This window comes from Carcharhinus amblyrhynchos, chromosome 4 (assembly GCF_965287045.1).
Source record: "Carcharhinus amblyrhynchos chromosome 4, sCarAmb.v2.hapA, whole genome shotgun sequence".
In the NCBI taxonomy this organism is placed as follows: domain Eukaryota; kingdom Metazoa; phylum Chordata; class Chondrichthyes; order Carcharhiniformes; family Carcharhinidae; genus Carcharhinus; species Carcharhinus amblyrhynchos.
Window position 1 is genome coordinate 53,639,879 of NC_137327.1, and position 20,375 is coordinate 53,660,253.

The 20,375-nt window shown below is 40.3% G+C and overlaps 1 protein-coding gene across 2 annotated transcripts in view; it reads right to left on the minus strand.

Annotated features, from left to right (window-relative positions):
* LOC145342592 (mixed lineage kinase domain-like protein) overlaps positions 1 to 20,375 on the minus strand; it is a 57,022-nt gene that overhangs the window by 11,388 nt on the left and 25,259 nt on the right. For both annotated transcript variants that reach the window (XM_080188138.1, XM_080188137.1), the window contains exons 3-9: positions 18,052 to 18,159; positions 17,372 to 17,549; positions 17,183 to 17,280; positions 10,628 to 10,763; positions 7,622 to 7,706; positions 5,408 to 5,553; positions 4,685 to 4,734 (exon numbers count right to left, since the gene is read on the minus strand). In XM_080188138.1, coding sequence (XP_080044264.1) covers positions 4,685 to 4,734; positions 5,408 to 5,553; positions 7,622 to 7,706; positions 10,628 to 10,763; positions 17,183 to 17,280; positions 17,372 to 17,549; positions 18,052 to 18,159 — 801 coding nt within the window. The remainder of the gene's footprint in view (positions 1 to 4,684; positions 4,735 to 5,407; positions 5,554 to 7,621; positions 7,707 to 10,627; positions 10,764 to 17,182; positions 17,281 to 17,371; positions 17,550 to 18,051; positions 18,160 to 20,375) is intronic.

Below are 20,375 nucleotides of genomic sequence, written 5' to 3' on the forward strand. Positions count from 1 at the left end.
AAGGAGTGCATAGGTGAACTGCAGCAATTGTTTATTAATGAAACAGGAAAAGAAGCCAACCATGGCTTACAATGAAAATTAGAGATAGTATTAGATCCGAGAAAGAGACATACAAATTGACCAGAAAAAACAACAGACTTGAGGATTGGGAACAGTTTAGAATTCAGCAATGGAGGACCAAGGGATTGATAAAAAGGGACAATTAGAGTATGAGAGTAAACTTGCAGGGAACATAAAAACTGACTGTAAACTTTCAATAGGTAGGAGAAGAGAAAAAGATTGGTGAAGGTAAATGTAGGTCCTTTATTGTCAGAAACAGGGAAATTTATAATGGGGGACAAAGTAAAAGCTAACCAACTAAATACATATTTTGGTTCTGTCTTCTCAAAGGAGTACACAAATAATGTATCTGAAATGTTAGGGAGCACAGGGTTTAGAGCAAGGGAGGAACTGAAGGAAATCAGTATTAGTAGAGAAATGGTGTTAGGGAAAATGATGGGATTGAAGGCCTACAAATCCCAAGGCCTGATAATCTACATCTGAGTACTTGAAGAAGTGGATGCATTGGTGGTCATCTTCCAAGATTCTATAGACTCTGGTACAGTTCCTATAGATTGGAGGGAGCTAATGTAACCCCACTATTTAAAAGGGCGGTAGACAAAAAACAGGGATTTATAGACAAGTCCATCTGACTTCAATAGTGGGGAAAATTTCTGGGTCCCTTATCAAAGATTTTATAGCACGGCACTTGGTAAACAGTGGCAGGAATGGACAGAGTCGGCATGAATTTACGAAAGGGAATCGGGCCTGACAAATCTATAAAGATTCTTCAAGGATGTAAATGAGTATATTGATGAGGAGGGGCCAATAGGTAGGGTTTATTTGGATTTTCAGAAGGCTTTCAACTAAATCCTACACACGAGATTAGTAAAATTAAAACTCATGGAATTGGGGGTAGTGTACTGAGATGGATCAAAAACTGATTGGCAGAAAGGAACTAAATGTAGGAATAAATGGGTAACTGTCCGAATGGCAGGCAGTGACTAGTGGGGTACCGCAGAGATTGATGTTGGAATCCCACCTATTCACAATATATATTAATTATTTAGATGAGGGAGCAAAGTGTAATATCTCCAAATTTACAGATGACACAAATCTGGGTGGAAGGGTGAGCTGTGAGGAGGCTGCAGAAATCTTTCAGTGTGATTTGAACAAGTTGAGTGGGCAAATGATTGGCAGATGCAGTATAATTTGGATAAATGTGAGGTTATCCACTTTGATAAAAAAGACAGGTAGATGTTATTTATTATCTGAATGCGCATTCCCCTCTCAATTTATAGACAATGAGATCTGAGTGTCCTTGTACACAGGTCACTGAAGGTAAGCATGCAGATGCAGCAGGTGGTAAAAAAGGCAAATGGTATGTTGGCCTTCATAGAGAGAGGATTCAAGTACAGGAGCAGGGATGTGTTGTTACAAGCATATAAGGGTTTGGTGGGCCACAGCTGGAATATTATGTGCAGTTTTGGTCTCCTTTATCTGAGGAAGAAAGTGCAGGGAGGGTTTACCAGACCAATTTCTGGGATGGCGGGAATGAATGTAAGGAGCGGTTGAACTGGTTACGATTATATTTGCAGGAGTTTAGAAGAATGAGGCGGGATCTCATTGAAACCTATAAATTATAACTGGTTAGAATGGGGAGATGTGGGAAGGATGTTCCCAATTATTAGGGTGTCTAGAACCAGGCGTCATAATCTAAGGATAAGGGGTAAACCTTTTAGGACTGAGATGAGGAGAAATTTCGTCACCCAGAAAGTAGTAAGCCTATAGAATTCACTACCCCAGGAAACAGTTGAGGCTAACATATTGTATGTTTTCAAAAAGAAGTTAAGATATGGCTCTTGGCTAAGGGGATTAAAAGACATGGGAGGAAGGTGGGATCAGGCTACAGAGTTAGATGATCAACCAATATCATAATGAATGGTGGAGCAGGCTCAAATGGCCTATCTCTGTTCCTATTTTCTAATACCACTTTGCCATCACCTCCTGGAGGGGATCACACCACAGGTTAGGGGCACACAAGCAGAGAGGGAATGGGGAACCACCAGACAGGTTAAGAGAGCCAGACAGGTAGCAGCAATCCAGGAGTCGATCTTACTCTAACTAACTGGTTTTCTGTTTTGGAACTGGTGAAGGCAATGGTTCTTCAGAGGAGTGCAGCAAGTGCCAAGTCTGTCACCACCATTGGCTCAGCTACACAGAAGAGGAGAAAGAAGAGTGGAAGAGCAGTAATGATAGAGGATGCATTAGTTAAGCAAACAATAACTGAGCAGGTTATTGCTAAGCAAGCATCACTTCATAGCAGCATTGATGACTCCTTCCATCACTTTACTAATGATCAAAAGTAGACTGATTGATTGGGTGGTAACTGGCTGGGTTGGATTTGTCCTGCTTTTTTGTACAGGACATACTTGAGCAATTTTCCACATTGACAGAGCAAGATTTTATCAGAACTGGGACTAAAATATTTGCAGGGAGATTTGCAAGTGCTGTTGTGGAGCGTTTAAACTAGATTGGCAACCTGAGAGAGATCTCATTGGACAGAACCAAACTAGTAACAGGAAATAGAAAGGTAGTAAACAAAATTAAAGGCCGACAAAGTGAAGGCAAGCATCAAATAGGATCAGAATGTGAATACTGTTAAAAAGACAAAGTTAAGGGCACTCTAACTGTAAGCAACATTCACAACATGACAGATGACTTGAAGGCATAAATGGGTATGATTCAATTGCCATTACAGACATGTAGTTACATGGTGATTGAGACTGAATAATTAAAGTTATTTGAGAAGAGTGGACAAAAAGGAAAAGGAGGTGGGATAGGGCTGCGAATAGGGGATGAGATCAGTATATTCATGAAAGAGGACTTCAGATTGAAGGATCAAGATGTAGAGTCAGTTTACATGGAGCTAAGAAACAGGAAGGGGCATCAAACCCTGGTGGGAGTTGTACATAGGCTGCCAAACTGTAGTAAAACGTTGCACACAATATAAAGAGGAAAATGGAGCTGCATGCAACATGGGAAATACAGTAATAATGAGCAACTTCAATTTACATACAGACTGAGTAAAGATAATGAACACTAGCTCTCTGGAGGATGAATTCATGCAGTATGCATAAGATGGTTTTCTGGAACACTATGTTGAAGAGCCAACTACAGATTGGGCTATTTTACATTTAGTTTTAAGAATGACTAAATAACCTTGCTGTAAAAGAAGCCTTTAGGAAATAGTGACTAAAGTATGATAGAATTTTACATTAAGTTTGAACGTGATATAGTTCATTCTGAAACTAGAGTCTTAAATCTGCACAGAGGACATTATGAAGGTACAAGGGGCAAGCTGGCTTGGCAAATTGAGAAAATACATTAAAAGATTTGATGGTAGATAGGCAATGGCTAGTTTTTAAAGATCTATATCAAGTAGAGATTCTTCTGTGACACAGTCCCACAAGAAATGTGTAGTCAATGTTAGGAAAATAAGTAATTATAATATTTTTATTTTGTGAATATCACTGTCATATTTCTCATGCACTAGAAAACAGGTTGGTGGGGGTGTGATTGTTGTAATTAGATTAAGAGACATATCTGTAGGAGGAAATGTTATCTCTGTTTCTCCTGTTTCCCCTGGCAGGTGAGTCTAGAACCAGAGGGCAGATAATATCAGAATAAGGGCAGACCATTCAGGACTGAGATTAGGAGGAAATTCTTCACTGAGAGGGTGGTAAATCTTTAGAATTCTCTACCCCAGACAGCTCAATCATTGAACATATTTATTACAGAACTTAATAGATTTCTGGATATGATTGACAGCAAGGGATAGGAGAATAACATTGGAAAGTAGTGTTGAGATAAATAATCAGCGATGATCTTATTGAATGAAGGCAGGCAGCACCCAGATCCAGGCAGCTCATACCTATTATTAGGCAGGCCTCACCTACAAAAGCACCAAACACCAAATGTGGGCAGCACGGTGGTTAGCACTGCTGCCTCACAGCACCAGGGACCTGAGTTCGATTCTGCATGGAGTCTGCACGTTCTACCCGTATCTGCCTGGGTTTTCTCCGGGTACTCTGGTTTCCTCCCACAGTCCGAAAGACATGCTGGTTAGGTGCATTGGTAACAAGCGCGGACTGTGGGGACCAGGAGATTTTCACAGTAACTTCATTGTAGTGTCAATGTAGCCTACTTGTGACACTAATAAATGAACTTAAACCTTTCAGCCAACATGTCATAGCTCCCAGTACCAGCGATCACCCAGCTAGTCTGTGATAGAACCCAGCACCAGATGATACTGTGTATTCCCAGGCAGCAATCACCCAGCATCCAACACCAGATCCAGCCAAGAGACAGAGTGGAATTTTACCAGCACATCCACTTGAGGCAATGGAGATGCTGTCCTCTGAGCAACACCCACTCCTGAAATCAGGGAGGTGTGCAGTAAAATTCCAGCCACAGTGTCATACAGTACCCAGTATACCCAGCCTTCAGCAGACAATATTTGGCACCAGGCTGGAGTCCACTCTGGACAGCATCAATCCAGTATCAGACAGAGCCTCATGTCCACAATATCTCTTAATTCAAACAGGAAATAAAAGATTAATTGGGTGAAGATTTTAATTTTTACCTTTAAATGGTGGTTTACGGCTGGCTATCTCCCAAAGCACAATCCCAAAACTGGAAGGGAAAAGTCAAATGAAACCAAGAATCAAACAGTAATCATCTATCAGTAATCATCCATGAAGATACAGTTCAATGAAAAATTGTCATTTGTGCTCCCATTAAAAATTGATGCCCCATTATTCATTGGTAGGACATTGGCATTGCTGGCTGTCCAGCACTTATTGCCCACGCCTAGTCGCCCTTGAATTGAGTGGCTTGCAAGGCCATTTCAGAGGGCAAATGAGTCAACCATGTGGCTCTGGAATCACATGCAGGCCAAACCAGGTAAGGATGGCTGGATTTCCTTCCCTAGAGGACACTAGTGAACCAAATGGGTTTTCTCAACAATTGGCAATGGTTTCATCGTCATTAGTAGATTCTTCATTACTCTGATTCCTGAAGCACATTGACTCCAGAAAATGTTTTATACTGAATCCCCTAACCGAATACAATCTGATCGTTTTTCCACATTGAATCATTATTGCGCGCTGGTATTATTTTCCTTTTAGGTCCTAAATTATACCCATCCTGTTACACATTATTATAGTCTGATCACCCGATAACATATTGATTTCTCTTTACACCTTGATACTGTCACCCTATTACACATTCGGACAATAGTTTCTATAATATGTAGTGCAGATTGATCATTGCTTTATCTATTCTCCAGCTGCACCTAAACTCTTACCTGTATACCTCACAGGGTTTGTCATAACTATAGTTGATGTTGCACAGCTGCTGCGGTGAGATGTATGGTATTTTTTGGGATCTCTGACTGGCATCCCTGATCCGTTGGATTGAGGTCTTTGTCTTTGCCAGCTCCAAACCTCCCAACTAAATACAGGAAGAGAGAAAGAATGAAGCAATTGCCTTCAATACCACATTCCCAATTCACACATCAGAGCATGGGAACAGGAGAGATCCATTTCCCCTCTCGAGTCTGTTCTGCTATTCAATAAGATCATAGCTGAATATTGGTAGGAATATTCCCACTTGCATTAGAATGAGAGACTCCTCCAGATAGTTGCCTTATACCATATAAGGTTTAAAAATTCAACAGACTGTGCAAATAAGTGTAAATTCATTCAAGGGCATTGCCCTGCATAGATTCTACTGCTACGTATATTACAGCAAGAAGTCGCACAACACCAGGTTAAAGTCCAACAGGTTTATATGGTATCATGAGCTTTTGGAGCGCTGCTCCTTCGTCAGGTGAGTGGAGTTAGACTCAATTGCAAGATAATGGTTGGAATGCAAGTCTTTACAGGTAATCAAGTCTTTACAGGTATGGACAATGCAAGTGGAGAGAGGGATAAGCACAGGTTAAAGAGATGTGAATTGTCTCAAGCCAAGACAGTTGGTCAGATTTTGCAAGCCTAGGCCAAATGGTGGGGGTTACATGTCGTATGACATGAACCCAAGATCTGGTTGAGGCTGTCCTCATGCGTGTGGAACTTGGCTACCAGTTTCTGCTCAGTGATACTGTGCTGTCATGTGTTGCCGTGGAGAACGCTTACCCAAAGATCGGAGGCTGAGTGCTCTTGACTGCTGAAGTGTTTCCCGACAGGAAGGGATAGTTGTGTGATGTCCTTTCATCCGGAGCAGCGCTCCAAAAACTTGTGTACCAAATAAACCTGTTGGACTTTAACCTGCTGTGGTGAGACTTCTTATTGTGCCCATCCTAGCCCAAAGTCACCATCTCTACATCATACATATATTACAGTCATGTGTAAAATCTGGTCTCCCATATGTTCCAGTCGTTATATTTCCAGTCCTGCCTATATTCTACACTTGTCACAACCCAAAGTTTTTTTGGCTACAGGTGCTATGACAGGTCTCACTGTCCACATCAACAAAAATACAGCAGACACTGGACATCTGAAACAAATGTACTGTAAATGTTCAGCGTGTCAGCCAGCACCTGTGGAGAAAACACTGTAGGTAAGTTAACCTTTCTAGTATGGACTGTTTATCAAAACTCTTGTGCAGCTGACTTACTTGCCATCTCACTGCAATTAGTGGCACTCACATCGCTGAGTCATAAATTTCCAGGTTCAGATCCCACCCCAGAGCTTGAGCACAAATATCTGCACTGACACTCCAGTGCAGGACTGAGGGAGTGCTAGTATTCAGGTGAGATGTTAAACCGAGGCCCCATTTGTCGAGTCAGGTGGATGTTAATGATCCCACGGCACTATTACAAAGAAGATTTGGGGAATTATCTCCAATGTTTTGGTCAATGTTAATCACTCAATATTGTAAAATAGATTACCTGGTTATTATCTCATTGCTGTTTGAGAGTTTGCTTGGCACTAATTAGCTGCATGACTGCACTACAGTAGTAACTAACTGGCTGCTTTGGAATACCTGATAGTTGTGAAAGATGCTAAGCAAATGCCAGTCTGCCTTTCTTGTCTTTTTTTTTCTGAATCAGAAAGCATGGGTTCAAATTCCTGTCCAGGCTTTGAGCATATAATTAAGACACACAGTATTGAGGGAATGTTAGTCTTACCTTTTTTTAAAAGGTCCAAAGAATGAATCTTTGTTCCATTTTTCTGGCTTTCTGTCAGCCCTTGTTCAAGCAGCTGCTGTTGATGAACTCACTGAGGAACTAGTTTAGTGAGAATGGACACAGACACAACAGGGTTGGGCCATTTCTTGTGCAAAGGGACCCAGGCTTGGGAGTATATTCTGCACAACTGGGGAGATGCTCTTGTGGTAACAAATTTGAGCAAGAACTTCAGATTTGAAGCCATCAGGGATGAACCTACAGTAACTCAATCAGGGGAGCAAGCCCAGTGTAGAGGGAATTTAGTTCCAATTCTGCAGTCTACATAGTACTCTTGAATCAGCGAATAAACTGTACTATAGAATTAATGGTAGATGTTCATCATCAACCAACCTTGACTCTCAGACCATGGTCAACCAGGAATCTACTGCTGTCAATAGAACAATGAAGTTTGAACTTCTCAATTGATTGGTGCATCCTGTAACAAAGCAAAATGCAAGTACATTATTGGAAAACCACACACACTCAAATGATCTTTCATTCAACCTACTAAAATCAAGAATAACTAAGCCTTTATGAACTGGATTGTTGCTATAGATGTTTTATTATACTGCAGGGGCCTAAGAATAAGCCAGAATCTGGCTAAGCGAACTGAATATCAGAAAGGGCTGTAATGTACATGGGCTGAAGTGCTATGTTGTAAGGATATAGCAACAAGGCAAATGTCCTGGGCCCAGGGTGCAGGAGGGAAACAGTAGGTGATGGCTTGCCAGGTATCTTGGCAATATTGAAACTTATCAGCATGTTTGAGAATCTCTGAACCAGGACACTGAAATGTGCACCTGCAGAACTTTCCATGTGCACACATTGACCCTGCACCCATGTCCAGAAAGATTAGGGACAGTTTTAGGGCTCCCCTGGTTTGTGCAAGATTACTGGTGGAATTTAACAGGCCATAACCTTACAAGACATTGGTCTTCAAGGTTATCTGGAACCTAGTGGGAAGAATCTGAGCCCCCAGTGAAAAATCTCCCTCTCCAGATTCTATTAGTGAACCAAGTCCATTATCCAGAGTTATAGGCTAACCAAATGAAGTCTGATATGGAGGAGGGACAAATTTCCATTACTGCATGAGTTTTCATGAAGCCATCATAATCTCATACAGATCCCATCTCCTTTACCTCAAGATAATCACTTGTTAGGTGCTCAGCACCAAAACTGGTTTTGATCTTTGTCCAGTTACCATGATGAATGGCATGGTGAACAGCACAATTCACCACAGAATGTGTGATTACAACACCACCATCTTCCACAACAGAGCACTGCATCCAATTAAATGGAGGTTCCAACATTTTGGTTGTGTGGCCCTTCAGCATCAGTTCCTTGCCTTACTGCAGCTCAATCATCACAGGGCAGGTACATTGAATTGACTGCACTGGATGAACTCGGTGGAACATCTGGAACCAGGTGTGCCTTACAAACTCAAGGAATCAAATAACAAGAAAAGATTCTCTTTGCTCATCAAGCCCACTACTTCCCATTTAAATATATACAACATATAATAGCAGTGGAGGCTGGCAGAAATGTATGCATTTAATGTGGGGCTTGGAGTCACAGAGGGGTCCTGAAACTGGCATTAAACATACCCCCATCTTCCACAATTTGCATCTGCAAAGGATCTAATGACTGTTTCAGGCACAAGCTCCAGATGATGATATTTGATCTGAAAGTGGGGAAAAGGGAGAACATAATATTCTGGAAAGAAGGTTCAAAGAAGGATAAGGAAAATTAAATCAAGATAAAAGAGATAAGAATACTTAAGGACAGACACAAGAGCTGTGTGGGGAGTGGCCATATAAGAGCTGCTGGAGTGCTGCTCTGTGCTGGGAAAAAAATTGTGAAGAGCCCAAAGTGAGGCAGCTTTTCAAGGTAACTCAAAAAAGTTTCAGAAAGCAGGGTTTTGTTTTAAAGTTTCTTGAATTTCCACAGCAGAACGGGAGTGAGTGAGAAGCCACATGACATATTTTCCTTGCTGCAACAGTAGGTTTGCCTTGTGGTAATATTACTGGAATTATTATGGTTAAATGAAAGGGATATTGCCTAAAGGTGTGTCTATTCATGTACCTAGCCATGTAGAAATGTCTTTTTGGGGAAATGTTCTGTAAGACTAACTTTGTAAATGTAATCTTGCGTGTTTAAGTTTTCTCTTCTTTTGTTAATGTATGTTTTAATTTAATATTTAAAATTCTCGAGACGTGCTCTTGGAGTTTGTGGCCTCTAACTTCAGTACACCTATCTTTTTGTGGCCGAAATATAAAAGTAAAAAGTTGTGATAAGCTTGCCAAGTTTCCCTTTGGGATTTGGTTTGCGTAGTAGTTGTCACCTGCCGGACCATAACACTATCTTTAAACAAAACCCATGTATTGACAGTATATTTGTATCAGAAGGAAACTTTTCTTTCTTTTCTGACATTGTGATAGTAAGTGTTTTTAACATTTTGTTTTTATTGTTTTTAATATTGGTGGGAATAGAATCATAGAACCCTACAGTGCAGAAAGAGGCCCTTCAGCCCATCGAGTCTGCACTGAACACAATCCCTCCCAGGTCCTACCCCCATATCCCTACATATTATACTCACTAATCCCTCTAACCTACGCATCCCCAGACACTAAGGGGCAATTTCTTAGCATGGTCAATCGACCTAACCCGCACATCTTTGGACTGTAAGTTAGAGTATGTAATAGGTTAGAGTATGTTGATGTGAATGCTTACAATTGTACTATTGACAAGAGGATGTGACATTTATACATTGATGATCTGTATCTAAAGGATGTAGTGTTGTTTGTAACAGGAAAAGTGAGGAACATTTGTCTATAACCTATATGACTCTAATTACAGGGCTTGGGTTGACATCAAATGATTCACACATTAAGCCAATACAAGAGATGAATTTGGACTATTTCCAAATAGGGAGTTCAGAATGAAATATGGGGTGAAAGTTGGAAAATTCGAATCTTTGTTGGCTCAGTGTTACCATGGCTTCTGGGGCATGATCCTTCTGGACAAGGTTCAACATCACTTCAGAGATACGAGGAAAAAAAGACATTGCCTATGCTGGTGATACCCAAGGAATTATTGGAACTTGAGGGATGAGGAACTTCCATGTTGTCTTCATTGTTTTATTGTTAAGTATTTGTAAAATCTTGCTTAGTGAATTCTATTCAATTCAAAAATACTAGTTATTCATGCCTTGTTAAATCAGACACATCTGAGGACCCTGGTGATAAAAATTAAGAATTCAAAACTTAGAGAAATTAATTAGAAAGATTTTATACCTGAAACCCAAGAATCTTACAGCTACATTCTCTCAATGGCCTAATTATCACAAAACCAGTCTACCTGTACAGGCCACAGGCAGCATCCAGGGCCATGCGAACTCGAGTCTGCCAGCTAAGCTGCCGCTCTCCTTCCAGTACTTGGCGCAGGCACCCCAGCTCACAGTACTCCATCACAATCAAGAACTCCGGGTTGGTACCTGTGAGAAAGAGTGGGACATTGGCCAATTGTAAGACCATCAATCCAGGATTCGCTGAGGTCCTAGTGCTGATCTGAATGTGAATGCGACTTTGCTGGTGAACTAACACTGACAGTTCCTGGTGGGCTTGCCTGAGGCAGTGGGCTGTGTGCACAAAATAGTTCTGCTAAAATCTTGTGAAGGCACAGCAGTACCAGCGTGGCACTTAACCCAACATAAACAGCCTTTGCAGACAAAGCAACACAATAATTTTATACCTTATAATGTAAGGTCATCAATTTTTAAATGTTAACTCTGTTTCCTTCCATAAATTCAGCCAGACCTGCTGAGTATTTCCAGCATTTTCCATTTATATTTCAGATTTCCAGCATGCATGATTAATTCACTTTTGGTTTTGCTCTAGCTTGGGAAGAGCTGGACGGTTCTGGCCACTGCCCCAACCCTCCTCCAAAACCATTGTTCCTTTGTTGTATCTCCCTTACAGACTGGTGGGGATGGGTTTAGGGGTGAGTGGGGGAGGTGGTATTGTCTCATAACACATCTGCAGAAACAGGAGCTCGAGACTTTATTGCTGAGCCAATCTTGTTTCCTGCACACTGGCATCCAGATCTGGAGCAGTGCTTTGAGCAAACACCAAAGTCATTTTTTCAATAGGTTTATCCAGGCTGGAAGAAATGATTCCACCTTTTCTGGCTTAAGATGCCTGAAGGCAGTTATCTCATTCCTGTCTTTGAATAAAATTATGTACCTACAAATGTAGTCAATGGGGTTGGCTGCCAACTCCACTCAACTGTGTAAAAAAAAAAGTGCCTGCAAACTTGTTCTCTTTAGCTTCATACCTAGGTTGAGACCCAGCACAGATGGGGCAGATGAAGGGCTGTGCTCTCACTCAGTTGTTATAAGGCAAAGTAAACTGCTGACAAATTTATTTTTAAGCATCAGTACTTCATATACCAGTAATTTGTCACTCAACTAATCAACAGTGAGAGGGATTGAACATAGGAACAGGAATTAGGAGTGAGATTAAGCAATTCAGCCCTTTGATCCCATTCTGCAATTCTATGTGATCATGGCTGATCTCCATCTCATCCTAACCCCCACTTCCATACCTTTTCCCCATAGCCCTTTCTCCCACTTCTGATCAAATATTTATCGATCTCTTTCTTGAATCCATTGATAGATTCTGCATCCACTGCACTCTGGTGCAGTGAGTTCCATAGATTGACAACCCTCTGTGAGAAGTAGCTTCTCCTCATCTCTGTCTTGAACCTCCCCCCTCTTACTCTAAAACTTTGACCTCCTATCCTAGACTGTTCCAGAAGGAGGAACATTTGGTTAACATTTACTTTATCAATACCATTACGTTTTTTATATACCTCAATCAAATTCCCCCTCATTCTTCTGTACTCCAGCAAGTATAAGCCCAAGCTACTCAACCGCTCCTCATACAACAGCCCCTTCAAACCTAGAGTCAATCTTGTGAACCTCTTCTGGTGCCTCCAGTGCCACCACATCCTTCCCCAAAGAAGGTGACCAAAACGGAGCACAATACTAAGTGTGGTCTCATCAATGCCTTATAGAATTGTAACAACACTTTTATACTCTAGAACTTTAGTAATAAATGTCAAGATTCCTTTTGCCTGCCTTATAACATTCTAAGAAGTCTCACAACACCAGATTAAAGCCCAACAGGTTTATTTGGTATCACAGACTTTTGGAGCACTGTTCCTTCAGGAACTGCCTTCAGGCATCTTAAGCCAGAAAAGATGGAATAATTTCTTCCAGCCTGGATGAACGCATTGAAGTAATGACTCTGGTGTTTGTCTGCTCAAAGCACTGCTCCACTCACCTGATGAAGGAGAAGTGCTCTGAAAGCTCATGATACCAAATAAACCTGTTGGACTTGAACATGGTGTTGTGAGACTTCTTACTGTGCCCACCCCAGTCCAACGCTGGCATCTCCACATCATGATAACATTCTGCACCTGCATATCCACTTTCTGAGACTCACGCACAGGATATTCAGATCCCTCTGTACAGACGCCTTTTGAATCTATTTCCCATTTAAATACTAATTTGCCCTTTTTGTTTTTCCAACCAAAATGGACAGAAGACAAAGGGTCAAACAATGAGACAGACTGGACAACAGATTTGAGTCAGGTAGTGGAACAAACTGGACAGCAGAGGAGAATAAGAGAATCGGAGAATAAGAGAATCGGAGAATAAGAGAATCGTAGAATGATGTAGCACAGAAGGAAGCCATTCAGTCCATGGAACCAGTGGCAGATCTATAAAAATGTTATCCATTTATTTTCACTGCCCTGCTCTACCTCTGGAACCCATAAAAGTGCCCTTTTCATATATTTATCCAATTCTTATTGAAATTGTTTCCACCATCCTTTCAGGCAAGGCTTTCCAGATTGTAACAAACAGCAGCACATTTTTTTTCTGCACACCATCTATAATTCTTTTGCCAATTATGTTAAATCTATATCTTTTGGTTACCAACCCGTCTGTCACTGGAAACATTTTCTCTTCATTTATTCTAAAAAGTTTCAAAATTTACAGCAGCTCTGTCAAATTTTTGAATACTTATTTAAATATGCTGATCTGGTTCTTGCCCTTACTGGGCAGGAACCAATTACATCTGGGAGCGGTGGGAAGATACTGGTGAAGTTTGGCAATGGCGCAGAACGTGCTAAACTACTCATCAGTGATTCTCTGGTTCCACTCTAACGTGTTCTGCACTAGGCACGATGCAGCCGGAAGATCACGGCCAAAATATCTGTTAAATGCAACCGCCATTTCCTTATTTCCTATTATTAATCCTGCAAGCTGTCTTTGTGCATTCAGTGTATACTTCATGCTAAGATCACAGCTTATCAGAGGGGTAAGTGCAAGCATGATATAGAATGTCAGTTGAGAGAGGAATGTGCTGGCTGGTGCTGCTTATTGGGATCAGGTGGGAAGGATAATCTATTTTACTGTTCTTTCAGCAGAAGAAATGTTAGAAGAAGTAGGGCAGTGGGATCTCGATACGTAATGTTGCCACATCTTATTCCAGTTAAATTGTCAGCCAGTATTTCTCACTAACAAGTCCTCCCAGTGTAAAGGAAGAAAAGAAAAAAATGCATTTATAATGCCTTTTACAACATCAAAGAATCCAAAAGTGTTTTGCAGACAATTAAGTACTTTTGCTGTGTAGTAGGATAATGTAGGACACATTGCAGTACATAAATTGTCTGCTATGTGCCAGAAGCAGCATTGCAATAAATTACCAAATAATTTGTTTTTAGTAATGTTAGTTAATAAATATTGGCCAGTCTCTGGGGAGAAATGTCTTGCGGTACTTTGAACAGTGCGATGGGGTCCTGTGAGGGCCTTGTTTTCGGATCTCATCTGAAAGACTGCAACTCTGCCAGTGCAGCACACCCTCTGTACTCACCTGGAATTTCCGCCTAGATTTTGCTGCTCATGCTTCTAACATGGGACATGAACGCATGATCTTCTGCTTTAGAGGCAAACATACCCCGAACACTGAAACGTTGCAATGCTTTTCTTTCCTCCTTGGTTAACAGTACCGATCTCTTAGTGCTCTCTTACTTGCTGTTGTCCAGAACCTCATTCTATTGGCCATTTATCATGCTTTGGCCTCAATATTAATTGACTGCAGGCTATTGTTATAAAGCGGAGGATGATCCACTGTCTGAGAACTAACACCAAAACACCCAAAGAGAAGTACCTCTGCTTATAATCTGTAAATAATGTGTGTGAAGTGGTGTGACCTGCTTTTCAGCAACTTCTAATGGTTAAATAGAAAATAAATCCCTGACACCCTCTCTAAAATCCATACGTAACAATTTATTTATCAACTAACTGTGAACAAATTAACTAAACTATTAACAAACCGAATAAATCTCTTCTATCAGCTATTTCTGAATAAAGCAAGATTGCAGTAGTCTGATGTTCCAGTAAATATAATTCCCACTCATTAACAAAAATAAAATAGTCACTCTCTAAATTACAACCAGGTTTTGTGTCTTCTGGAATATTTTGGCCCTTCTCTATTGACTCTTCTGTCTAAAAACTTCTTTCTTCTTTGATACCTCTGCTATTTGGATAGTGCTTTCTCTTAGCAATGAAAGCCAGCTGTCAGTTGTTATCTCTGGCAGGTGGCAATTGCGATCTCTTTTTCTTCTACTGTCCCCCTTCTTTTATACTGGTGATGACATATCAATATTTTCTACAGTAGGATTGGTCTTACATTGTCAAAATCATCAGATTTAAATTTAATAGATTCTTGGTATCTAAATGCCTGATCCAAATTGGCTAAATTTAAAAGACCATTGTCTTGGTAAAAACTGCTGCTTGGCCTTTGGACACAAATGTCTCTGTTTGGGGCTCCCTATGTATTTGCATTTTTATTTTGAAGCAACGCCTTTTTAAAAGGGATCATGCAATGCTTTCTCCCCAGCATTTTACAGTTTTACAAATACCAGTCTATAATTACTCTACTGAACTTTGCACTATTATTTAACCATGGGGAGCATCACAGACCTACCTAATCCTGTTGTCAATAAACATAAATAAACACACTTTCCAGTTGCAGTCATTGGAACAGGAATGGGAATTCTGGCTGTCTTCAATCTCCTTCCCAATGCGGAACACTAAGGCCAGTATTGAGGCCACCAAGTTAACACACAGAGTTGCAGAATGGTTCAGTACACATCAGGTAGCACATTTATCAACCATGCCAGGGCGCCATCTCTGTTTCAAAGCAATACCCCACTGCCTATTCATAGTCAAACTGGGCGGGTAAATAGGACAATGTATTTTATAACGAAGAAGGTTTGATAAATAATCTTGTTTTTAAAGATACTCTTGGAAAGAGTGATCACATCCTGCCAGAATTTCAGATTCTGGTTGAGCAAGAGAAGACAGAATGCCATACTAGAGTTTTAGCATCGGACTGGGATCATTATACAGGTCTGAGGAAAGAGTTGGCCCAAGTAAACTGGACACAAATAATTGAGGGCAGCACAGTCGAACAATGGCAAATGTTCAGGGAGATATTGAATACCTCTCAAAGTATATTCCAGAGAGGAAAAGAAATTGTAAAACAAAGAAAATCGTTCCATGACTAGACAAGGAAGTCAAAGAAGACATGAAGGCAAAAACTAAAGCATACCAAAGTGCAAAAGCTTGTGGTAAACTGTGAGAATTCCTGGATTGGGAAATCTTCAAGGTTCAGCAAAAAGCTACTAAAAATAGAATCAAAAGAGCTAAAATGAACTACGAAAATAAACTATCAGAAAACATAAACACAGATCTCAAAAGCTTCTATAATTAGATAACTAGAAATAAAATAGCTCAAGTAAATCTTGGCTCTTTAGAGGACAATACTGATGAGGTGTTAATGGGGAACACAGAGATGGTGGAGACACAAAACCAATATTTTGTCTCTGCCTTCATGGTAGAGAATAATGAAGGTTCTCCAAAAACTGTAGATAATGCAGAGGAACTTGGTGCAATAACCTAGGAGAAAGTATTGAATAAACTAATGGGATTAAAGACTGCTATGTTTCTGGGACCTGATAGCCGATACCCAAGAATATTAAAAGAGGTGGCAACAGAGATAGTGGATGCATTGGTGGTGATATTTCAAAATTCATTGGATTCTAGAAAAGCCTGGTGGATTGAAAAAAAACACTAATGTGAAGCCCCTATTCAAAAAGGAAGAGAGGCAAAAAGTAGGAAACTATAGGCCGGTTACCTTGACCTCTGTGGTGGGGTCATTGCTGGAATCAAACATTTGGAAAGACAAAGCCCAATCCACCACTGTCAGCAAAGTTTTAGGAAGGGGTAAGTCATGGTTGACAAATTTGCTTGGGTTCTTTGAGGACATAACCAGCAAGGTGGTTAGTGGGAAACCTATGGATGTGGTATATCTGGACTTACAGAAGGCATTTGACAAGATGCCGCATAAAAGACTGATCCAGAAGTGAGATTGAAGGGGATTGGAGTAGAGTACAAGATTGGACTGAGGATTGGCTGATTGACAGAAAGTAGAGGGATAAATGGGATAAATGGGCCCTTCTCTGGCTGGTGAAATATAACTGGAAAACCCTCTCCACAGATGCTGTCAGACCTGCTGAGATTTTCCAGTATTTTCTGTTTTTGTTTCAGATTCCAGCATCCGCAGTATTTTGCATTTATTTAACACGATTGGAAATGGACAGAAGGAACTGGAACAAAATAGGAAGTAGCTTTTATTTAAATTTCCTACATTACAGCAGTATTTACATTTCAAAAATACTTCATTGGCTGTAAAGTGCTTTGAGGTGTCCTCAGGTCATGCAGGGCTCTATCTGAATTCAACTCTTTCTTTTCTGTTAAATTCATGCCTAGAATTAACCTACCTTGCTCATTAATGCAGATTCCATAAATTCGCACAATGTTTGGTGATTCAAAATGCTTCATGGTTTCAGCCTCTTTGCGAAAACATTTGCGAATTTCCCTGCAGGGGAAGGAACAATGGTAAAACACGAATCCCTGTTTTAATGCGGTTAAAAGGGTGAGTTCAGAGAGAGTGTACAATCCATACTCACTCCACATCAGAAAATCCAACATTAAGGAAACGTTTAATGGCCACTGGGAATTTATGCAACATTCCTTTGTAATATTTGAAATTGGCAGTCGTCAAGAAAGGTTTGTTTTCCATTTCGATGTCCTCTAGTTTTAATTCCAAAATCTCCTGGACTGGGTGGACAGAAGGCTTCTCATTGTCTAGAAGGGAAGGAGAGAAACATTTCTGGGTAAGTACAAGAAAAATACTTTTTTTGTTATATTTTTGCAAATTTCAGTCAAGCACTCCGAGGTCAGGATCAGTTAGAGACAGAAGATTGCTCCCTCTACACTGCCCCAAACAAACCAAGCTTTAGAAGACCACTCCCGATTTCCCAGATCACTCATCCTTAGGCTTCTCTGTTTGAATTACCAATTTAGTACCTGTGACCATTGGATTGTGACTCTCAAATTCACTAATTATAGCTGCCATCAGGGAGAGAAAATTTTCATGCCATCAATCTGGGCTGGTTATGAGCCTAGGTCATACAGTTGAAAAGTCAGTGTCCACGCCCAAAACACTATTCTGCTTGCCCAAGGGCAGTAATGGAAGGTTGGGGAGCAGCATCCAAGGATGGAGCTCAGATATACACATCATCAATGATCATTTTCCTGCTATTCACCCGTGAATCTGTTACAGAACCTTTCTCTCTGCTGCACTCACATGACTCAATTATTTGCTTGATGTCCTTCAAGTCCATTTTCATTTCCTCCATGCCATCATTCACAGTCTCCACTGCTTGCTGCATTCTCTCCTCCATTGAATGCAATGCTGTCAAATGAAAGGAAGTCAAGAGCCCTTAAGAAATTCAAATCTGCTGCATTTCATTCCTTAATAATTCCTGTCCACACGTTTCCCTTGCCAGAACATTGTGAATGCACAAAGCTGATTGAGAAAAGAAATAATAAGCAGCAGCTTCTCATTTCCCTCTGCTTTCAAGTGACACATCTTCCTGGAAAGAAGTTTGGCATACCTTTATAATTGAGGTAGGAAGTAGTACCAAAAGCCTCCATTGTTGCATCACATTTGTGAAAAGATAAGAAGGGATTTTTCCAGCACATTTTACCACAGTACAACAACAACTTGTATTCATTGTGAGGGAATCTGCATTTTAAATTCAGGACTCCCTTTCAGGCACAAGGTTCTCCAGGGAGAGAAGTCATGCATGTTTTTTCCAGCATTCTTTTACATGTAAACATACAAGTTTGGAGCAGGTGTAGGCCATTTGGCCCTTCCAATCTGCTCCACAATTCAGTAAGGTCGTGGCTGATCTGACTATAAACCTTACTGCCTATCCTTGATAACCTTTCACCCTGTGTTTATCAAGAACCTATCTACTTCTGCCCAGAAGACATTCAAAGACTCTGCTTGGACTGCCTTTTGAGGAAGGGGATTTTCAACCCTCTGAGAGAAATTAAACTTCTCCTCTTTGTCTGAAATGGGCAACACTTTATTTTTAAACAGTGATTCCTAATTCTAGATTCTCCCACAAAAAGAAACATCCTTTCTGCATCCATCCATTCAAGAACCCTCAAGATCTTTTCTGTTTCAATCAAGTTGACTCTTACTCTTCAAAATCCCACTGGATAGAAGCCTGACCTGTTCAATTTTTCATTATAACACAAACCATCTATTCCTGGCAATAAACAGCAACATTAGCTTTTCTAATTACTTGCTGTACTTGCATACTTGCCTTTTGTGATTCATTCTCTTCTAGCACACCCGTGTTCCTCTGAACCTCAGAGCTCTGCAATCTCTTACCATTTAGATAATATGTTTTTTTATTCTTTCTGCCAAAATGGACAATTGCAGATTTTCCCACGTTGTTCTCTACTTGCCAAATCTTTGTTCACTCTCTTAACCTACGTTCCCTGCTTATGTCTTCTCTGCAGCTTACTTTCCTTTCTGTTTTTGTGTCATCAACAAATTTAGCAACTATTTGGTCCCTTCATCCAAATCATTTACATAAATAAAAAGTTCAAGTCCCAGCATTGATCCCTGTGGCTCACTATTCATTACATTTTACCAATCAGAGAAAGACCTATTTATGGCTTACCCTCTGTTTCCTGTTAGCTAACCAATCTTCAATCTTAGCTCACATGTTTCCCCTATACCCCTATACAATAATCTTTGATGTAGCATCTTAACCTCTTGCACAACCTTCTCACCTCCCCTATTGATATTGACTTTTGTAGTCTACAATCTCCAATTAAACCAGTGACACCTATACAAGCTTGTTTCATGGTATACAATAATATGACAATGTATTGCAAAAGAGAAATATTAAGACTCTCAATTTCTCAAAGGCAAGTCCTTCCATTATCTTTACCTCCGCTTCCTTTAGTAACCTGGGATGCAAGCTGTCTGAACCAGATGATTTGTCCATCTTGAGCATAGCTAGCCTTTCCAGTATATCTTGCCTATCAATTTTCACCTCTTCCATTATCATAACAATATTTTGTTATTGCCCTCTTATTTAGTAAACATCAAAACAAAGTACTCATTCAGAACCATCACCTCGCTTTGCACCTCTCGACACATATTATCTTCTTTGTCCCTGATAGGACTCAGCATGCTTTTTATTTTCTACCATTTACATGTCAGTTGATAAATTTTGGGTTTCCTTTTATGTTATTTTATTCTCATTTTCTCTGTCTGTCTGTCTCAGTTTCCTCTTCACCTCTCAAATTACTGTATTTAGCCAGGTTCTCACTTGAAGAATTCCCTGCCTGCATCATATAACCTCTTTTTTATCACATATTCTATTGTCCTCACAATCCAAGGAGCCCTACCTTTGGTTTCCCTGCCTTTCAGGCTGTACCTGAAAGATCTTTACCATAAATATCAGCTTATGTTCCATTACTGTTCCTTCTGTCAAACTTTGGTTCCATTACACTTTGGTTCATTGTCTCATTCCCACTTAGACATTCTATTTTAGATTCTTTTTTGCTCTTCTGCATTACCAATCTAAACTTATATTATAATGA